Here is a 19,069-nt window from a genome sequence, read left to right on the forward strand (position 1 = left end):
TTAAGAGAGTTGATAAACACAGCTTACAGCTTGTATGAAATCTGTTTAACCAAATTTTCTCTTTGATCGTGAAAATAAGTCCTTGATACACTAACTTTTGTCACTACTACTACGTTCCTAAAACAGGTTTATAGAAACTTAAAATTCTTAGTAGCAATATTATTAGCTCTATAGACCCTATACGAATTGTAAGAACTTACTGACTTATTAACATTTATTTACTTACTCTGCTTGTCTTAAAAAATTAGCATAGCCTTCCTTTAACTACTGTTAATTTTAAACAGAAAATATTAATATTACTCTTATTTCGAACCATAACACACAGAACATCTTTAAAAATTAACTCAAAGGGTGTTCAATGCAATTATCCCTCGCATTCATTTATAACTTGTGTAGCATCATCAACTCTGCTACAGTAGTTTGAAGGTGACAAGTTTCTAGAGTCGATTAGGCTACCTTTCTAACACTTTTTTTAGCATATTCAAGTTGCATGTCCTTGGGTGGATGTTTACTACGATGCAAAACTCAAATGTCTTGAATTTGTGACAATCAATAATATACTTTCTAACATATTTAATGGTTAACAGCGTGCATAAAGTCTTGGATCATTATATCCTGGAACATGAGTTATTATTTCTTACAATAACTCCAACAAGCCAAAACAAGGTACAATTACAGCACCAGTTGATCAAAGTATCAAGCAATAAAGTTAATTGTCTTTCATTACAGTCCAATCACACAACGATTAACAATTGAGTTTAACCCTTCGGCGAAAATGGGAAAAGTTTTAGCCCAAAATTAAGGTAGGACACAACAAAAAGTAGTTACAAAAAGTATTTCCCAAGCCGAGGTGAAGAACTAAATTAGTTCACAGCCTTGTATCCCCAGGAAATAAAGCTGTCCTGTGAACTAAATTCCTACAAAAACAAGAAAACGCATTAGAATGACATTAAAATTATTTCAATTTCACGCAATATTTGGGAACACGAAAGTACCAGCTGACTTAGTCGAATCTCTGCAGGGTTATCATTCACTATATTTGAAGGATCAAGGACAAGACGTTGACACTCTTCAATATCCTTCTTCAGACATTCTGGTCCTAGATCAGCATAAACACCAAGACCAGGCTGGCCATTATGATCTTCATGTTTTCCATCTCTACTGGGAGACTGGCTGTAGAGGATATCGTCACACAAAGTCAGAGCTTCAACCAGTTGTTGCGAACTCAACATATTCTGTGACTCGCTGTCCCACCATTTCTGGCCTTCCTCAGCATTACTTTCTTTATTTTCCACCCCTTCATCACTTTGAGATTCAGTTGCAAGTTCTTGGCAATCATCTTCAATTTCATGTAAGCAATCCATCTCAGACAGCTTTGGAATGAACGAAGCAGAACACAAACGGAAAGGAATAATCAATTTCAGCCAGTGGTATTTCACAATTTCACTAAACTACATCAATACATATACTTTGAGTCACAGCTTTGGAATGTGTCATTTTGAGTCTGCACGTATGCTTTATTTATGTTGAGAAAAAATAATCAATACAATAAAGAGAGGAGATTTAATATCCCCTAATAACAAAGATATAATATGAAAATAAATAAAAAAAATGTTGTTAATAATCTTGATTATATAAGATCAACTACATAGTTTTATAATCATGACAATTATATTCTTTCTCAATTTCCCTATTCTCAACATGATACCAGAGCACTACCATGCTATATGACCTATTTGGTCACTAACAGGAAAACAAATATTAAACTTTGTAAATGTAAAAAACTTCTACCGAGGACAAATATCTACCTACATTTTAAAATGGTACATTCATCATCTTATTACTTTATACATGTCCTTTACAGATAACATAAGCAAAACAAACAATAATAATAATGTTCATGGCAAAATATTAATACGTAACTAATATTTGATAACAAGAGAATATGGTTGAAGGTGTTACCTGTAGACTGTTATGTGTTTCTTGTACATGGTCCAGATCTGCACAATGCCTTTTGCTGCTAGGAGGATCAAGTGTCACCAATTTGGGAGTGTTTGGAACCACCTTCACAATTGTTGCTTCTGTTGATTCAGTTGCTTCAGTAACATCTTGGTCATCTTTATCACCTAATTTCACTTGTTGCTGGTAAAACACTTTAGAGAAAATGTACTCCCCATCATTTTCATCTTCTTTTGCTCCTAGGTGATATTCATGCATAACCCAATTAGTTTTTTCAACTTTTCCTCCTCCTATATTATTTTCATACAGAACCATAATCTTTTTCCAGCCTTTTCGAGCCCCATCCAAGACAACTGGTTTAGTCTTTCCAGTCTTGTGCCAGCGGGCATCACCAAAATCTTGACTTGCTATCTTTCGACGCTTTCGGTTGCCAGTGTTATAAGCCTTGATTGCTCTATGAAAAAAGAAGGAAGCACTTCCATCTTTCTTAATACCTAAAATTTTCATCATAGCTTATTATATTGATTGAAAAATAATTTAGAATTCAAAATTTGGAAAATTCGCAATACCAACCAGGTAAATTTTTAGGATGAGTATAGCAAATCCCATCATCTTCTTCAAGACTAGTAATAAATTCATCAATGAAAGGATGAGGTATGGAACCTTCTACCCCCACTTTTGCAAGCAAGTGCCAGATTATCTCCTGATCAGATGGATCAAATTTGACACCTTTTGGTAAGCCAGGCCACTCTTGTGCTACCTATCACAAGTAAAAGAAAAATTCAAATGTCAAAGCATTCATACTCAATTGTTAGACTTGCACCATAGGATTAAGCGATGAACCTCGTTATGTTTTTATGTTTTAACTTTTAAATGCTAAATCAAATTTTACGACATCTTTCTAGGAATTCAAATATGTGGCATGAAAAGTGAAAAGAACAAAAGGAAAATACTCTAGTAACAAAGATCGTTTAGGACTTAGTTTGTGAGTTAGGAAATTCCAACCCAACTCAACCCACGGAAGTATAGATAACATTACCACATTTCATTACATGCTACTAAATGTAAAGAAACCAACTAAGCACCACAAAAAGCATCCTTTATAGTCATTCAAATGTTCTATTTTCAATCTTCCAATGTAGGTTTCAAGCTGTCAATCACTCATTGTATGCTCAATATTGACCTGATATATTGCCCTATTTCAATCCTCAGAGATGTTGGTTTCATACACTCAATCATAACCCATGATTTTTTTGCATGATAACCTTGACCACTTTAGTGTAGAATAAGTACATTGAGCACTTTTACGTCCAACCAAATGATATTCAACACAAAAAAGATGAAATAGCAGCAAATAAGCATATCTCGTACCCAAAATTAATAGACTTATGCTGCAATAGTTTGAAACTGAAAGTAAGGGCAAAGAACTTGTACTTTATCTGATAAAATAGAACATGAATGTTACTTACTCCTAATGAAATTAACATGGAACATAAGTTGCTATTTCTATTCCCTGTAATAAGTTAAAACTCAAATTCTTTCCCATTTAAATTTATATTCAGTTCAGTTAAAACAGCAACTCCAATCTCACGTAGTTACTATTCATGGAAGCCTCAACATGGGAATAAGTGCAGAGCCACTCCATTTTTGTTACATAAAAATATTTAAACCGATCTTACTGAATCACTACAAAATACAAACAAAACTTGCATAAATATGATTAAAAATCCTTATTCATGCTAAAGTATATAAAAGTACACTAAAGGGAGGTTGAAAATGAACACGAAAAATGGAGTCCACATAAATAAATGCAATGTCTGACAAAAGAAAATGTACCGAGCTACTGATGATATGAAATCAGGAAATAAACAGTTAAATTTTAAAAAATAAACTGCACATACATCACTGTTGTCAATATCATGTTGACAATTTGGGCAAGGCTTTGTAGGATTGCTGCTCCATATAATCTTTCCAGGATCACACGTTCCTGATGCACATTTTATTTTGGTCGCAATTCTACTTTTGTCAACCAACCATGACGGTCTGCATAACCAAGGGCATTATGAAGACAAAAAGTCTATTATTTGGCTGTGAAAGCAAAAACTGCATAAGGCCATTCTGTGGATTTAAGCATTTAATTAATATCAGAACTCGACACATACTATGCAGTGGACTGCTATTTCCTTTTAAGCTTACAACAAACAAGCAAATACTAGTTGATGATCTCTTTATTCCAATTTGGTGAAGTTAAATCAAATAATAAGGTCGAAATCAAAAAGGTAAAGAAAACCCAAAAAGAAAGATAAACTTTTAATGGGTTTCATGATCTTTCGTTTGCCTTTCAATCTTAGAACTATTACCACGGTAGTTAGGGATGAACCCAACACTGAAAATCAACCAGAATACGAAAAAAAAAAAATCTTTCTTCACATAACCTCATGTAAGACCTTCCAATTTTCCATCGATTATAGAAGACTAAACTATGGAGAGACAAACCCACCAACCAGAAACTCCACCATTACACAAAAAAGCTTTGATTTTTCGCATAAAACCAACCCCATGTACGAACTTACACTCCTTTACCCATCATAGAACGAGGAGAACCACAGAGATGAAGCAACACAACCAGAACACAAAAAAAGAAATAATTTTTCATATGATACTAAGTAACCCTATTTAGATCATAATAATGGGGTTCTATCAAAAGAGCCAACATTGCTCCAAAAAGAGTTTGTACTGTGATGTTCCAAAAGGAAGATCCTAATGAAAAGCAGAAACCAATAATCGAACATGATAAGCAAGAGAAAGGTTACTTACCCAGCCATGGGAGAGGGGTGGATGATTCAGTTCAAAATCTTTTTTCTGCTTTCCAAGAGTCTGAGACCGCGTAATTTAAGAGGAAATAAACCATATAAAGAGTGATTTAATAGTTTTTCCTATCTTCATCAAAGTTTCTTTTTCGTAGAATTTTATATGTGTCTTTAAAATTTGAAAGTTCCGTACTGTCATATGTGAATGCGAATTGTCTTAAAATATTAAATTAAATTAATACAAAAAATAAGGACAATAATCATCATTAAAGTAGTGTCTCTCCAAGTTGTTTTTGTTGACTGACTTTTCATATCACTATGCAATCACTATGTATTTGGAGGCAATCTTAGTCTAAGTCAACCGGATGTGTTTAGATTTGGTGTTATTTTTAATAGAATAATTTTATCTTTTAACAATAAAAAATATTTTATTTATTTATCTAACAAAATAAATAATTAAATAATATTTTATTTTAAAATAGTAATTAGGACTTTAGTTTGGTGAATTAGTATTGGTAGCCTAATTTCATTAGGGAAGTTAGTCTAGTAAATATGTAACACATTTAATAGATAAACTGAATTAAATGAAATGTCACACAGAATAATATACAAAGCCAAGACATGGAATATAAACATTACAAAAGAAACTAGGATAGAAATTTAGGCACACCACGATGCCAGTAACCAAAATAGTGTAAGGGGTCGACACTATACAAAATAAAGTGCAAAAGCAAGACGATACATGGGCCATGGCCCTAAAAGAAAGTTGGAATCCAACCCAGAGAGGCTATGCAGCGGAATCACCGTTTTCCTGTTGACCAAAAGGAGTTCTTGCATCTGCTCACATCAATAAATTGATGATCATCACAAAGAGAGCAGACCAAACATATAACAATCAAACAAGCAAAGGGTAAGCTAGAGTAAAACATGATTTATCATACAGTTACTTACAACTTCATAGTCCAAGATACACGCGTCAACCAATCATATTATGACTTGCAAACAATACACTAAGACTTAAGACATGACTCATCTGGATACATATAATTAGTCGGATGCAGCGGATGTTTGCACTTGAGGTGGCCTGCTCTACTGAGCTAATTATTACAGTGTTTACTAGAGTAACTATGCTCTACGTAAGACTAACTCTTTAGAATGTTAGGATGAAATCATTACCTTGAATCCTTACTAAATTATATAAATGAGACACCACCATGAACTCCCACTAACAGGGGTCATGGAATTATGTCCTGACCAACTGAGGCACCACCATGAGATCTCAGCTAGAGATTCATGGAATTACACCCTGACCAATGAGGCACCACCACGAAACTATCGTGGGATTACGTCCTAACCATACCAACATCATGTTCCATCAATCAATATAGAATCATTTCTCATGCCAATTCCATGACACTTTCATAACCAACCATCTCATACAGGTCACGTGCCAAGATCATGTCAAAATCATCATTCCAGCGCATACAAACAGATCTTATATGCATCTTCGTATACTTCATACTTTAAATAGGATAACCCAAACCAAGCTTACAATTAACAACCAAAAACATGAAAAGAACAACCATGGAGCAAATTCCCGCACCAGTCTCGCTCAAGCCAAGGACTCTCACTTAGGCGAAAGAGATCTTTCGCTCAAGCTACAGGTACTCACTTAGGCAAGACTGCCAACAGAGAGCCTTGCAAGACTTACGAGTTCTCGCTTAGGCGAGCCCTCTTTGCTTGAGCGAGGCCACCCCTCGCCCAAAGGTGAGGTTCCTCGCCTAGGCTACAACTACAGTGACATGCCTCAAGCTCCCACGCGTTCTCGCTTTGGAGAGCCCCTCTCGCTTGAGCGAGATAGTACCTCACTCAAAACGAGAGCTCTCCGCCTGAACGAGAGCTCAAGTTCGAACCTGGGCTTGTTTCTACTAGTCTCGCCTAGGCGAGACAGGCTCACTTGTGCGAAAACATCAGATCTCGCGCACTGTTCTCCCTACAACAACCATACATACATATCTAAGCAGCATAACCAGGCATCCTATACATTCACAGTAGCACACAAGCCCAAGAATCGTGAAACAATAGCAAGACAAGCAAAAATCAAATTAAACCAGTAAGCCCTAACTTCTCGTACCTGGAAAGAGGCTAATAACAGACTTTGACCCTTAAGCCAATGAACCCAACAGCTCCATGAGCAGATTTACGAACTGGAACAGCGGCACAGAAAGAAGGCGAGGTTACCATAGTGAACCTCTAGCGGAAGTACAAAAAATAAGACTTAGAAAGGAACTAGTATGAGCTGAGAATCAACTTACATGGAGTCAAAACTGGTTGAGCTAACTTGAGTACGAGTGAGCTTTAAACCCTAGTAGAGAAGCGTTGCTGTTCTAATAGAAGGAGGCTGCTTTTTCTGAAAGTGCAGTGAATGAGGGTGTTAGGGCAAGTTTAGGGTCTTTGGCTCCCTATGGGCCAGCCCTAGGCCCAACTGATTTGGGGCAGCCCTTAAACATTAGGGTTCAGATATAAGTGGGCCTTACAGTTAACATCATTATAGTTTAACTACATTGAAGTAGTGTTATTCACTTAGAGTCTTAGTTAATTAGAATTTAGTTCTAATAGTAGTTTTAGATTTTTAGTAAAACTAGTCATTCAAATAGCTTGGTTTAGGTCTTTCTTATTGGATTATAGTGACTAATTTGTGTGACTTTTATTGATAGAGCTAAATGGAATCAAAAGAGGAGTAAAAAAGGATTAAATGGAGCTTGTGTAACATCCTACCATGATATTACAGAATTAATAAAGTAAAATAAAATCGAATAAATAACAAGTCATATTTATTATAATTCCTCATTTCCCAAAAAAACGCAGGAAATTTAAAACTTTATTACTGCCAAATAAAATTCCAAAACCAAAGTTTATAAAGCTGAAATAATAACCAAAATGTCTCATGAGAGTTTACAATTTTATTTTCAAAACATAAAAAGTAAAAAGACTCCCATGCTATCCTCGCTCCGAGTCTAAGCATCACCAGCACCACCTGCACCAACATCCTCTGCTCACGTGTACCGCGCACACGATCATCGCCAAACACAAGCAGATAGGATGAGCTTAATAAAATCAACATATAATCATATTGATATACATATAGGTAGTCACATATATATTTCATACAAAGACCCAAAATAAAGTCTTTCACTCTATTCTGTACCACTTGGCCACAACCAGATCATTCGTGTTCTACCTCTTTTAGTGATTACCCCAAGGTAATTTGCTGCCAAACCTATCGGCCACAACCGATAGAGCACGTGCGAGAAACCATTACTACAGATCATACACTGTAACGCCAGGTGGAGTTCCCAAATATGAACATAGTTCGTAACGTCCCAAGACTACCAAACTCGTCAGCTATTTGCTGAGGAGGGCAATCTATCTGGACCCATTTGTATTGGCCACAAGCAGCACACTCACACCGGCAACACTCGCCAACCCGAGCTCAACTCAAGGGTTCCTCGTGTTCATCCGCCATTCCGAGCTCAACTCGAGGAATGCTACGTGCTTAACCCCTATCCCGAGCTCAACTCAAAGGATACGTTCCGAACTCAACTCAAGGAACCTAGCAATCTTACCTTTGAAGCATCACCAAAAGTCTCGTAGATCATGCCTACAAAGTCCAACAACTAGGACTTACAGCCGCCAAATCGCCTAGCGGGGGACACGTACCGCCAAGCGCTAAGTGCCTTAAAATTTCCAATAATTGTAAACACCGCCTGGCGGAACAATTCACACCGCCAAGCGCATCCCCTATACGAACGCACCGTTTCCACTGTAACCGCCTAGCGATACCCTCTTCACCGCTAGGCAGAATTCGTCCAGATCTCACTAACGTTGTCGCAATCGCCTGGCGGTCTGTAACCACCGCCAGGCGCTGTATCAGAACTGACACATTTCTGGTTTCTGAGTATTCCTTCACAGATTTGACTCTTCACTCCTAGCATCAAATCTCACGCTGCCTTCCACTAATATAGTATAATCACTTTCCCAGTGGCTAAATTACTATCCAATTTCCTACTTTGAATATCAGAAATTAACTCAATACCAGATTTCACCCTCTAGATCTTGCACACCCTCCAAGTTAACTAACAACAAGTAATATGCTTCATCGTAGACCCAAGATGCAAAACTACTTACTCTTACTACCACTTCTTCCTGCTGCTACAACCCAAAGTAATTACACTTACTTTTAACAACATGATCCCTAATAATTTCTCCAAAATAGTACCACACCATTTTTTCCTTACTTGTTATTAACACATCCAAGGTTTGTCTAATGTCAATTAGTCCCATATACATCAAGAACATCCTTCACTGGCTAAATATAGTCATAAAACTTATACCAATTTACGATACTAATCCCGACCTCTACCATAGACCAATTATTATCAATTTCCTTCAGCACTATTAAACTATTCCAATTCTTCCTAGTATAACTCGCACATCAATCCCCCTAGGTCTCAATTTAATAACATTTCTTAATAATAATTTGTATTACCTTAATTTCCTCAGACCCAGATTCTCCTAGACACCTTCCCTTGCAACTCTCACCCTCCCATCTTAGAGATTTTCATCCCGTTCTCACTTGAAATTACTCATCATCATAAAGACTCACATTCCTTCACGTTATTAACCTTTTTCCTATCACAATTACCCCATGAACCTTCCTTAAACCACAAATTCCCGATTTTCCAACCGTAAAAGTCTTACTTCACTGTTTCATTCAATCACCCGCCCTTTGATGTGAAATAAATCACCATTTAACATTAAAACACCCTTTACCGATTAAACTTAGTTTCCCCCGATCAAAAACAACCAAGATCACAGGAAACATCAATTTCGAGCCATTTTGCTCGCGTCGCCTGGCGGTCTACTCTCTACCGCCAGGCGCTGCATACAACCCAGAAAAAGTGACTGAAATGCTATGTGTCGCTTGGCGGCACAGTCCCGGCCAGGCGGTTCCTCCTCTAGGAACCCAAAAATGCACGAAATGGTATGAGCCGCCTGGCGGCTATGTATAGCCCACCAGGCGGTTTCAGGAAAATTTCCAGAAATCAGAAAATCACAGATGAAACAGTAATCATATATTCAAATTGTCATGCTTTTCATGTACTTATGTGAACAAATAAAGAAATCAGAGTCCAGCTCCCCTAACTTGGTTTCCTTGCTATTTTCCTTGAGAAATCCAAAGTTCTTCTTTAAGGCAACAAAAGTCTTCTTAGCACTTTCACCAATTTGCTCTTATGCTTCCTCACACAACACCAAACACAATTAATGGTGTGTTAATTACCCATAATTACACTAAAACGAAAATATCATAAAAAGGCACATAATTTCTATTCATGATTACTTATGGTCTGCTTTTCTAGCCACCCTTGGCTGTCCACTACACTAGGATTTTCTCCACCCTTTCATATTCAAGCCAAAAACTCAGTTTAACAAAAATAAAGTTTAATTTAAGTTCCCTAAGGCTTGAACCCACAACCATGAAATTTCCAAATCAATGCCCAATCATTCAACCACTTCATATTTAATGCCAACTAATGTAATTCAAATATTATATTCTTAATTGACATGCACAATCAAATTATTTAAACAATGATAATCGAATAACACACAATTGGCATACTTAGAACTTCAACCCAAGTGCTCTCACACAATTAAAGTACTCTCAACCATTTGAGCTAGTACTTTACCACGTCATACCAATCAGAATTTATTGTCATAAATGCTCTTCCCACCCGCATTTATTAATTAATTAATTATTTAATTAATTAAATTTCGTGGGTCTTAACCAAGAGCAAACTAGTTCACTGAACACGATTAGCTCACTTGGTTTACCTAATTAAGTGTTTGACAAAATCATTATATAAAATAAATGTAAAACACTTTAAAAGGTGTACAAGCTATGTGACATGAGTTATGAATTATTGTGTATATCATAAAAAAATGCAAGATCATGAATACTTTAAAACCGAACTCAAACAGTTTTCACATGTACTTCACAAGGTTGAAATTGCTTAATTATCTTAAATCATGGGAACAACTGATTCAAAGCATAAAATAGAGATCAAAAATCAAAATCAAATAGTAAAAGCAACTCACCTTTACATTCAAGGCTTTAGCGGAGAACCCTTACCACCAATCAACAAGCCTACTCAAAAACACCTAAAACACTACCCCATTGACAAAAAAAAAATAGTCATCCAATAATGTTTATCAATTGATATTAATGCATATATATGTCCCAGCCCACTCAGTAAAATCAATTATAGGACATAATAGGGTAAAATCAATTGTCTTCCACTACCTTGGACTCCTTTATTCATTCCAGCAAAGACTTTATATGCATCTGAATGCACCGAATCCACCCAGGAATATATTCTGCCTTCAACTCAAAGAAAATCAATTATTTCAAAAAAAAGGCACAATTCAAAAAATTAGAACCAATAAAATGAAACAAACGAACAAAATTGGATGCTTCTTGAACCTTAGTTATAATTGACCAAATTAGAATTGGTTGCTTCTTGAGAAAGGAAGGAGAACATGTTGTGGGGGAGAAAGAGGCTACGTTGCCAAAGACACCACGAGTGACGCCGACAACGTTGCCAGAAACTTGTGATGGATGAATGATGGCATCTCACAACATTTGTACCACAATTCAAAAAATGGGTGGTGAATTTTCGTGGGTAGTGTCACGACATGGTGGGGAACTTCACTGCGGGGTCACAATAGGGTGGGCAACGTCACGACAGGATGAAGAGCTCACAAATGACCATTTTGTTGCAATGACAATCGTTATGGATTTTGGAGGAGATAGGGGCAATTGTTGTGGGTTTTGGAGGAGGACGCAATTTGAGGGAGAAAGAGGAGAGGGATTCTGAAATTTTAGTTAATTTCATTCTGCTGATTTATGGACAAAAGCATTTGTCGGTAACGTTCTCAATTTTGAAATTACTAGTAGGGATGGCAATGGGGCGGGGGCGGGACGAGTTTTGTTATCCCATACTCATTCCCATAAAAGAAATCATCAACATCCCCATACCCAAATTCAATGGGTATCAAACTTTTGTCCCATTCTCATCCCCATCCCCACCGGGTAACGAGTATATTTTCGTACCCATACCCGTACCTATTTTCTTTCTATTTCCATATTAATTAATTTTTATAAAATAATAAAAAATTACAGTAAAGGAAATATAATATTATCAAATATTCAGTATAGGAAGAGGGTTGTTTCTTCAATATCAAATATTTAGAAAGAAATTACAATTGTATAATCTCAAATTAGAATATCAAATAAAATTTCATGAAAATCAAAACATTTATTAAATTTGCAAACACTAATGGAATTTAGTTGATAAAATTTAAAAATATTTTTTTAAAATATATAAAAGGAAAACAAATATTCAGATTAAAATATATTTTAAAAATGTTTGTTTACTTCAATATTTTAAATTTTAATGAATCTCTTTTTTATACACTAATAAAAGTTATAATACATCATTTGATAAAAAACATGCGAAAATCAAATATTAAACTAATCATAATAAAATTTTAACATAGATTTTGTATGGTGATAAAAAGAAATTCATGGCAATTACATTAAATTTTTATATTATAGTAAATAAAATGTATTTATACAATTATAGTAACAAAATTACAGTATGATTGATAATGAGTTAGAAAATAAAAAAATAATTATATAAAATATATCAAAATAGTATTCTAAATGATAAAATGAACAACAAATAAAAATATTAAAACATTATCAAATATGTGTCTTAGAAACAACTTGAGAGACTATTGAATGAAATCACAAAAAGGAAAACAAATGTATAATTAAGACTATGATAAAATGAAAAATACCTTAAAGATCTAAGAAAAATTTTCAAAAATCAATGGTTGAGAAATAACGAAAATTATTTTAGCGAAACAAAAGAGTTCTTCAAAATGAAACAAAAATTAGTAATAATAGAGTAAAGAAGATAAATTTTCTATATTACCTAGTAAATGAAAGGTTTATGCTATCAAACACCTAAATTGAGACTGTTAAACATTCTCATGTGAAAGGAAATTATACAGTATATAAATTTATTAAAAAAAAATAAAAATATTCAATAAAATATATTTAATTGACATACATCATTTGAGCATAATTGCATAAAGGTTATGGTAAAAATGAAAAATATATTGGAGATGCGAATGAATTTCATGACAAACCAAACCATTAGAACAAGTAAAAGAAAGAAAGTGGATAGTAATATATATATATATATATATATATATATATATATATATATATATATATATATATATATATATATATATATATATATATATATATATATATATATATATATATAAGGTTACTTAATTAATTGTGAATATTTTAATAATTTAAACGGAGACGGGTATTATGGCGGGTATGGGGACGAGATAGATATGTTCATCCCCATACCCAATTGAAAAAGTTAGGGATTCCCCATACCCATACTCATACTCATAACCATACCTAGTCAATGCGGGGATTCCCTGTCAAAACGAGGACGGGTTCGGGCAATACCCACGAGACAAGTTTATTTGCCATCTTTAATTACCGATGGATAATTTCGTTGGAAGTGTTCTCCTCTACCATTACCGATGGACATATCCATCTTTAAATCCATTGATAAATCACAAATATTGACAGATAATTTCGTTGGTAAATCCCCATCAGTAATTTATTGTTTTCTTGTAGTGATTCTTTCAACATTAGTTTAACAAAATATGAAAGATGCGTTCAAATATTATGAGCCAACTAATAAGTTGGATTGTCTCAGTAATAAAGATCATCCAAGAGCTCATGAACTTGAGTAATCTACTCATCTGGATCTTGAAAAAGGGCATTGGAAAATGTGTGATGTTCAACATTTGCAGCAACCATTGAGTGAAGTAAACCATGAACATGACATTTAAATGGTGTGCAGGGATGACTTCTGCCTTCAAGTGGTTGATGTGGGATTAAGCTAATGACTAGTAGACCACCAATATCATCATCATTTGTTCCTGCAACATTGCTTGGTCCAACTTCATCATTATTGGTTCCAATAGTAGCAACATCTTCTTCAAGCCAACTATTATTGGGCCAATTGTTATTGTCCTTTGTAAAAATCATTTTGTGTAATGTGAAACATGAGATGGAGTTTGTTGTCCTAATGGTCTCCTTCAACTCACTTTCAAGATCAACTCCAAAATATTGCAGAAATTTTTAGATTAACACCATATAGAGAAACCTAAAATTAGATAATCTTTTGGACTTAATCATGTGATATGAATGACAAAGGTCCAATCCACCTTCATCTTGTTCTGGATACAGGACATTAACCCCAAATCACCCTCATTTAAACTGAAGTGATTATCGCCACAAGGGGTCAACTACTAAGTTACAATGAAAGCAAGAAAACTTTCTTCTATTTTTGTATTACCAACATGAAAACCATAAATTTTGTCATGCCTTTTCAAACACTTCATGTAGGATTGGACTTTATTGTAGTTTTCCATAACTTGTGTATTTCCTTTGCTTGTATTCTTTTTTTTTTTATTTTAGATTATCCACAAATTTCCAAACATCTTATGTAATACTCATCTCTACTCCCTTGATAGACGACTTAAGCTCATTTTGATCAAATTGAAGGTTAGTATAGAATACCTTTACCATGTTTGGATAAAAATCTCTTGACAACTCCAAGAAAGTTCTTGGCCTTTGGTGCTTGAGTAGCTTGTAGATATTGTCTAGGTTTTCAACTTTCAACCATGAGAAGTGAAGAACCTTTAGAATGTTGATGTGCTTCCTACTCGTTTCATGTAGGAATATAATCAGGTTTCAAGATGGCCCAACCTTGAAGCATTTGATGACTTTGGAGGTGTTTGCTTAGTGAAACCCTCATTCTGGTGTGATGAGCATAATGATCTTCTTCTAGATATCTTTGTAATTTAGATGACTAGATTGCTAAAATCATTTATGCAAATTGAATTAGATGTATACATTTTATAACAAGAATGTTTCATAGATTTAATCAAGGGTTAAATATGTTTTCAGTCCCTTCGTTTGAAACGTCAAATAAATTCAACAAATAACTAGTGTAAACAATCGTACAACTCCCCTAACTTGGTTTCCTTGCTTAAATTTGCAAAATTCCTCGAGTATACTTTTGTTCCACGATGACCTACTCTTGCTCCTTCCACAACTAGCTTTCACTCTATCTCTCCTATAAACCTAGGATTATATTATCACTCATCATGATCAAACATATTATCAAAATAATAAATAATTAAAATAACACACAATTGGCATACACAGAGCTCAAACCTAAGTCCCTTAACATGACTAAGTACTCTCAACCACTTGCACTAGTACTATTCCACGTTATTAAAACTAACATTAAATGCCATAAATGTTACCACTACTCGCATTTATTAAATAATTATTTATTTAATTATTTGAATTTTTTAGGTCTTACAGAAAGTGAAGACGAAAGCACACAACTTGTAAATTCCATTTCCTTTCCTTCATTTGTACATTTTTTGTCGAAGTTTGCAAGAATTCTTGGATTACTAAATTAGCTAGGAAAGATTGTGATTCAGGTTTATCGTTTCTAACCTTTGTTTGTTGATTCATGATCTATAAACTACATAGTGAGTGATTAGATTAGGAATTTAGTGTTTGTTTTTGTGTTTTTTCATGATGTACTCCGTGTATGATGTGTTTCTTTTATTTTACACTGATCAATCTCATCCAATCCATTATCTAATCATGTTTCTTTTTCATTTCTTCATCTCAACTCAAATTTTATTTTCAATTTGATAGTGAATGAAACTTTTGACAAAACCTAAGTCGCCTCAAGTTCATACAAATAATGGTTTCCCCTTAAATGTAGTATAGGGATAACCAAGAATGAGTCCAAGACAAGATAAGTGATTAAACGACTTTAAGTATATGTGTTGTGAATTGAGTGGTGAAACACTACTAATTGTAATCTAAAAATTCCTAAACTATGTTGTGTATTCTAAACTAAGAATGAATTTGATGTAGAATTTACTAAGCTATTGGTGCAACGCCTAAACTAATGCTAACATGAACAATGAATGAAATGCATATGTTTGAATGTAAAAGTGTAATGAATGAAATGGATATGCATGTAAACCGTTCGACAAAAATCCTATATAAAAACCTAATTCCTAAAGATGTTTGATGAAATGATTGAATGCACATAGATGGAATTATTCTAAACTAAGGTTACGTAACTTCTGACATGCATATATGCCTAATATCAATTGAACATGATTACAAATGCAAATTCAAACTCCAATGCGTATGAACTCGAAAACGAACTATGAGATGAACTCTATCACGAATTTAATACAATAGAGATGTGTGTATGTACAATTAGATGCTGAAAATTGTTTGAAACATTCATATATGACTAATAACAACATAGAGAACCATTAATTCAAAGTAAAATCAAGCACTACAAAAGTCCTGAAATCTGAACCCCAATTAATAAACTAAACTATCATAATGAATTTCACTAAATTCTACTTTAAATGCAATTGGAATTGAATCCTTGAAGTTTATTGAAGCAAAACAAGCATAGAAACAACACAACCTCACAATTACAACACACAAACAATCACGAAATTCGTGAATTACGAATGGAAAAGTGCAAAAGCGGTATCAACTATCAATCAACTTTCACTTTCAAATTCATTGTAAATTCAATTATGCTTTTGTTGTTCAAGAATCTCTTTGTTCATCTTTAATGAATAATTGGCCATTATATGGTCACCAAATCATAATATTGACTATCAAATTGAAGGAAAAATATTAATTGAGATGAAGGAATGATTTAAAATCAAGATGAGGCGATGAATTTAACAACTTCAATCTGTGGAAATTAACAAAATCAGTATATAGATGGAAGAAATCACAAAACTACAAAAACAAACTAAGTTCATAACCTGAAAGCTAGTTATGTAGTTCACAGTTTACAAATTCAGCAACTAAAACTATAAAAACAAAACAAAACATGAAGATCAAATTCCTCTAGCTAACTTTGTAGACTAGGAGTCATTGAAACTTCAAGAATAAAATCCTAAGCACTGATGAAAGTAGAATGAAACACTATGAAGTGTGTGTTCCAAGCTCTTGAACTCCTTGATGTCTTCCTTCTTCTCATACAAGCTTCACTTCTATCAACCATCCAAAAGTACTTCAATTTTTAGAAAAAAAATCACATTTTATACCTCTTTAGGTGCACTACATATTAGCCTACTATTATAAGTACAAAACCTCCTACATCAAGTCATATGTAGTTCTCTTTAACTTTGAGATATGCTCCTTATTTTAGTGAAGCAGGTTCCAGGTTTCCATGTGAGGAGTTCTTTTATTTGACTGGCCATAATAGGTTGTGGAGATGGCAAATAAACCCGCCCCCGTGGGTATTGCCCAGACCCGTCCCCGTTTTGACAAGGAATCCCTACATTGATTGGGTATGGGTATGGGTATGAAGAATCACCGACTTTTTCAATTGGGTGTGGGGATGGGTATGGGGATGTACATATCCCCGCCATAATACTCGTCCCCGCAATATCTATGTCCCTACCATATCTCCGTCCCCGTTTAAATTATTAAAATATTCACAATTAATTAAGTAACCTATATATATATATATATATATATATATATATATATATATATATATAGATATGTATATATACATATATATATATATATATATATATATATATATATATATATACATATATATACATACATATATATATATATATATATATATATATATGTATATATATATATATATACATATATATATATATATATATGTATATATACATATCTATATATATATATATATATATATACTTTCTATTTTTTATTTCTTCTAATTATTTGTTTGTTATGAAACTCATTCAAATCTTCAATATATTTTTCATCTTATCATAACCTTTATGTAATTATGTTAAAATGATGTATGTCAATTAAAATTTTTTATGCCTCACATTTGAATATTTCTATTATTTTTTAATATTTTTATTTATTATATATTTTCCTTTCACATGAGAATGTTTAATACTCTCAATTGAAGGTAATATAAAAAAATTCTTTACTTATTATTATTAATTTTTGTTTAATTTGAAGAACTCTTTTGTTTCGTTAAAATATTTTTCGTTATTTTTTAACCATTGAGTATATGTGTTGATATTTGGAAGGTGTACTACACCTAGGCGGCCTAACCTGACTAACCCCTCAAGAACGCAAACGAACATCATGTATGTCGAACAAGCAAGAGTAAACGGCCTAAGCCGCTAACTTAAGAAAATCAAACGAGAACTTGATAGACTTAAAACACTACTAACCAGGCCACTAAGACCCACAATAATCAACATATGGGGCCTAGGCTTGGCTCAGGCCCATCTACAGCCCAATCAAAAGCCCAACCCATGACGTGGCCAGACATAATTAATAATCTATAAATATGCATGGACCCCACGAATTAAAGGTACGCATTCATTAATCCCTTAATCACGAGATTTGACTTTTTGAGGAATTCCTTGCTGACTTGAGCGTCAGAGTCTTCTCCGCAGGTAACCCCTCTTGGGTTTGGACCGGTGGTAGCCGACACGTCTGAGGATAGCATACATCAGCCGAAGAGGAGCCTACTGAGGAGATTGCGGATTGAGGTAAGGTAACATTCGTGTTTGACATCTCTTATTTGTTTTCCGCAGGAATAGAAAGTTTACTTAGATCTCTATGGTATTTTTCATCTTATCACACCCTTAATTATACATTTGATTTCCTTTGTGCGATTTCTTTCAATAGTCTCTCAAATTATTTCTAAGACACACATTTGTTAATTTTTTAATATTTTTATTTATTGTTTATTTTCATCATGTAGAGTAATATTTCGATATATTCTATCTAATTATTTTTTATTTTCTGACTCATTATCAATCATACTGTAATTTTTTCACTTTAATTGTATAAATAACTTTTATTTACTACAATACAAAAATTTAATGTAATTCTCATGAATATTTTTTTGTCATTATCCAATAGATATTGGAGTTCAAAAGATATAAAATCTATATCAAAATTTTATTATTGTTTATTATTTGTTCTTTGTGTCATTTTGATCAAGTGATGTATTATAACTTTTATTAGTGTATAAAAAAGAGATTCATTAGAA

The 19,069-nt window shown here is 33.8% G+C and overlaps 1 protein-coding gene and 1 long non-coding RNA gene across 2 annotated transcripts; both read right to left on the reverse strand.

The window, feature by feature from the left end:
- Window positions 1–572: 572 nt before the first annotated feature.
- On the reverse strand, window positions 573–4,963 carry SOG1 (NAC (No Apical Meristem) domain transcriptional regulator superfamily protein). The gene is made up of 6 exons (XM_028059126.2): window positions 4,777–4,963; window positions 3,861–4,002; window positions 2,533–2,719; window positions 1,963–2,453; window positions 996–1,373; window positions 573–917 (listed from the first exon to the last, which is right to left on the reverse strand). The coding sequence occupies exons 1-6, from the start codon at window positions 4,782–4,784 to the stop codon at window positions 864–866; spliced, it is 1,260 nt and encodes a 419-aa protein (XP_027914927.1). The 5' UTR covers window positions 4,785–4,963; the 3' UTR covers window positions 573–863.
- A 2,671-nt stretch (window positions 4,964–7,634) lies between these two features.
- On the reverse strand, window positions 7,635–11,767 carry LOC146888392 (uncharacterized). Its single transcript, XR_014992981.1, has 4 exons — window positions 11,311–11,767; window positions 11,131–11,208; window positions 10,926–10,996; window positions 7,635–7,821 (listed from the first exon to the last, which is right to left on the reverse strand). It is a non-coding gene; the product is annotated as an uncharacterized LOC146888392 (long non-coding RNA).
- Window positions 11,768–19,069: the final 7,302 nt, after the last annotated feature.

This window comes from Vigna unguiculata, chromosome 2 (assembly GCF_037176805.1).
Source record: "Vigna unguiculata cultivar grain cowpea cultivar isolate G323 ecotype 2 chromosome 2, ASM3717680v1, whole genome shotgun sequence".
Taxonomy (NCBI): domain Eukaryota; kingdom Viridiplantae; phylum Streptophyta; class Magnoliopsida; order Fabales; family Fabaceae; genus Vigna; species Vigna unguiculata.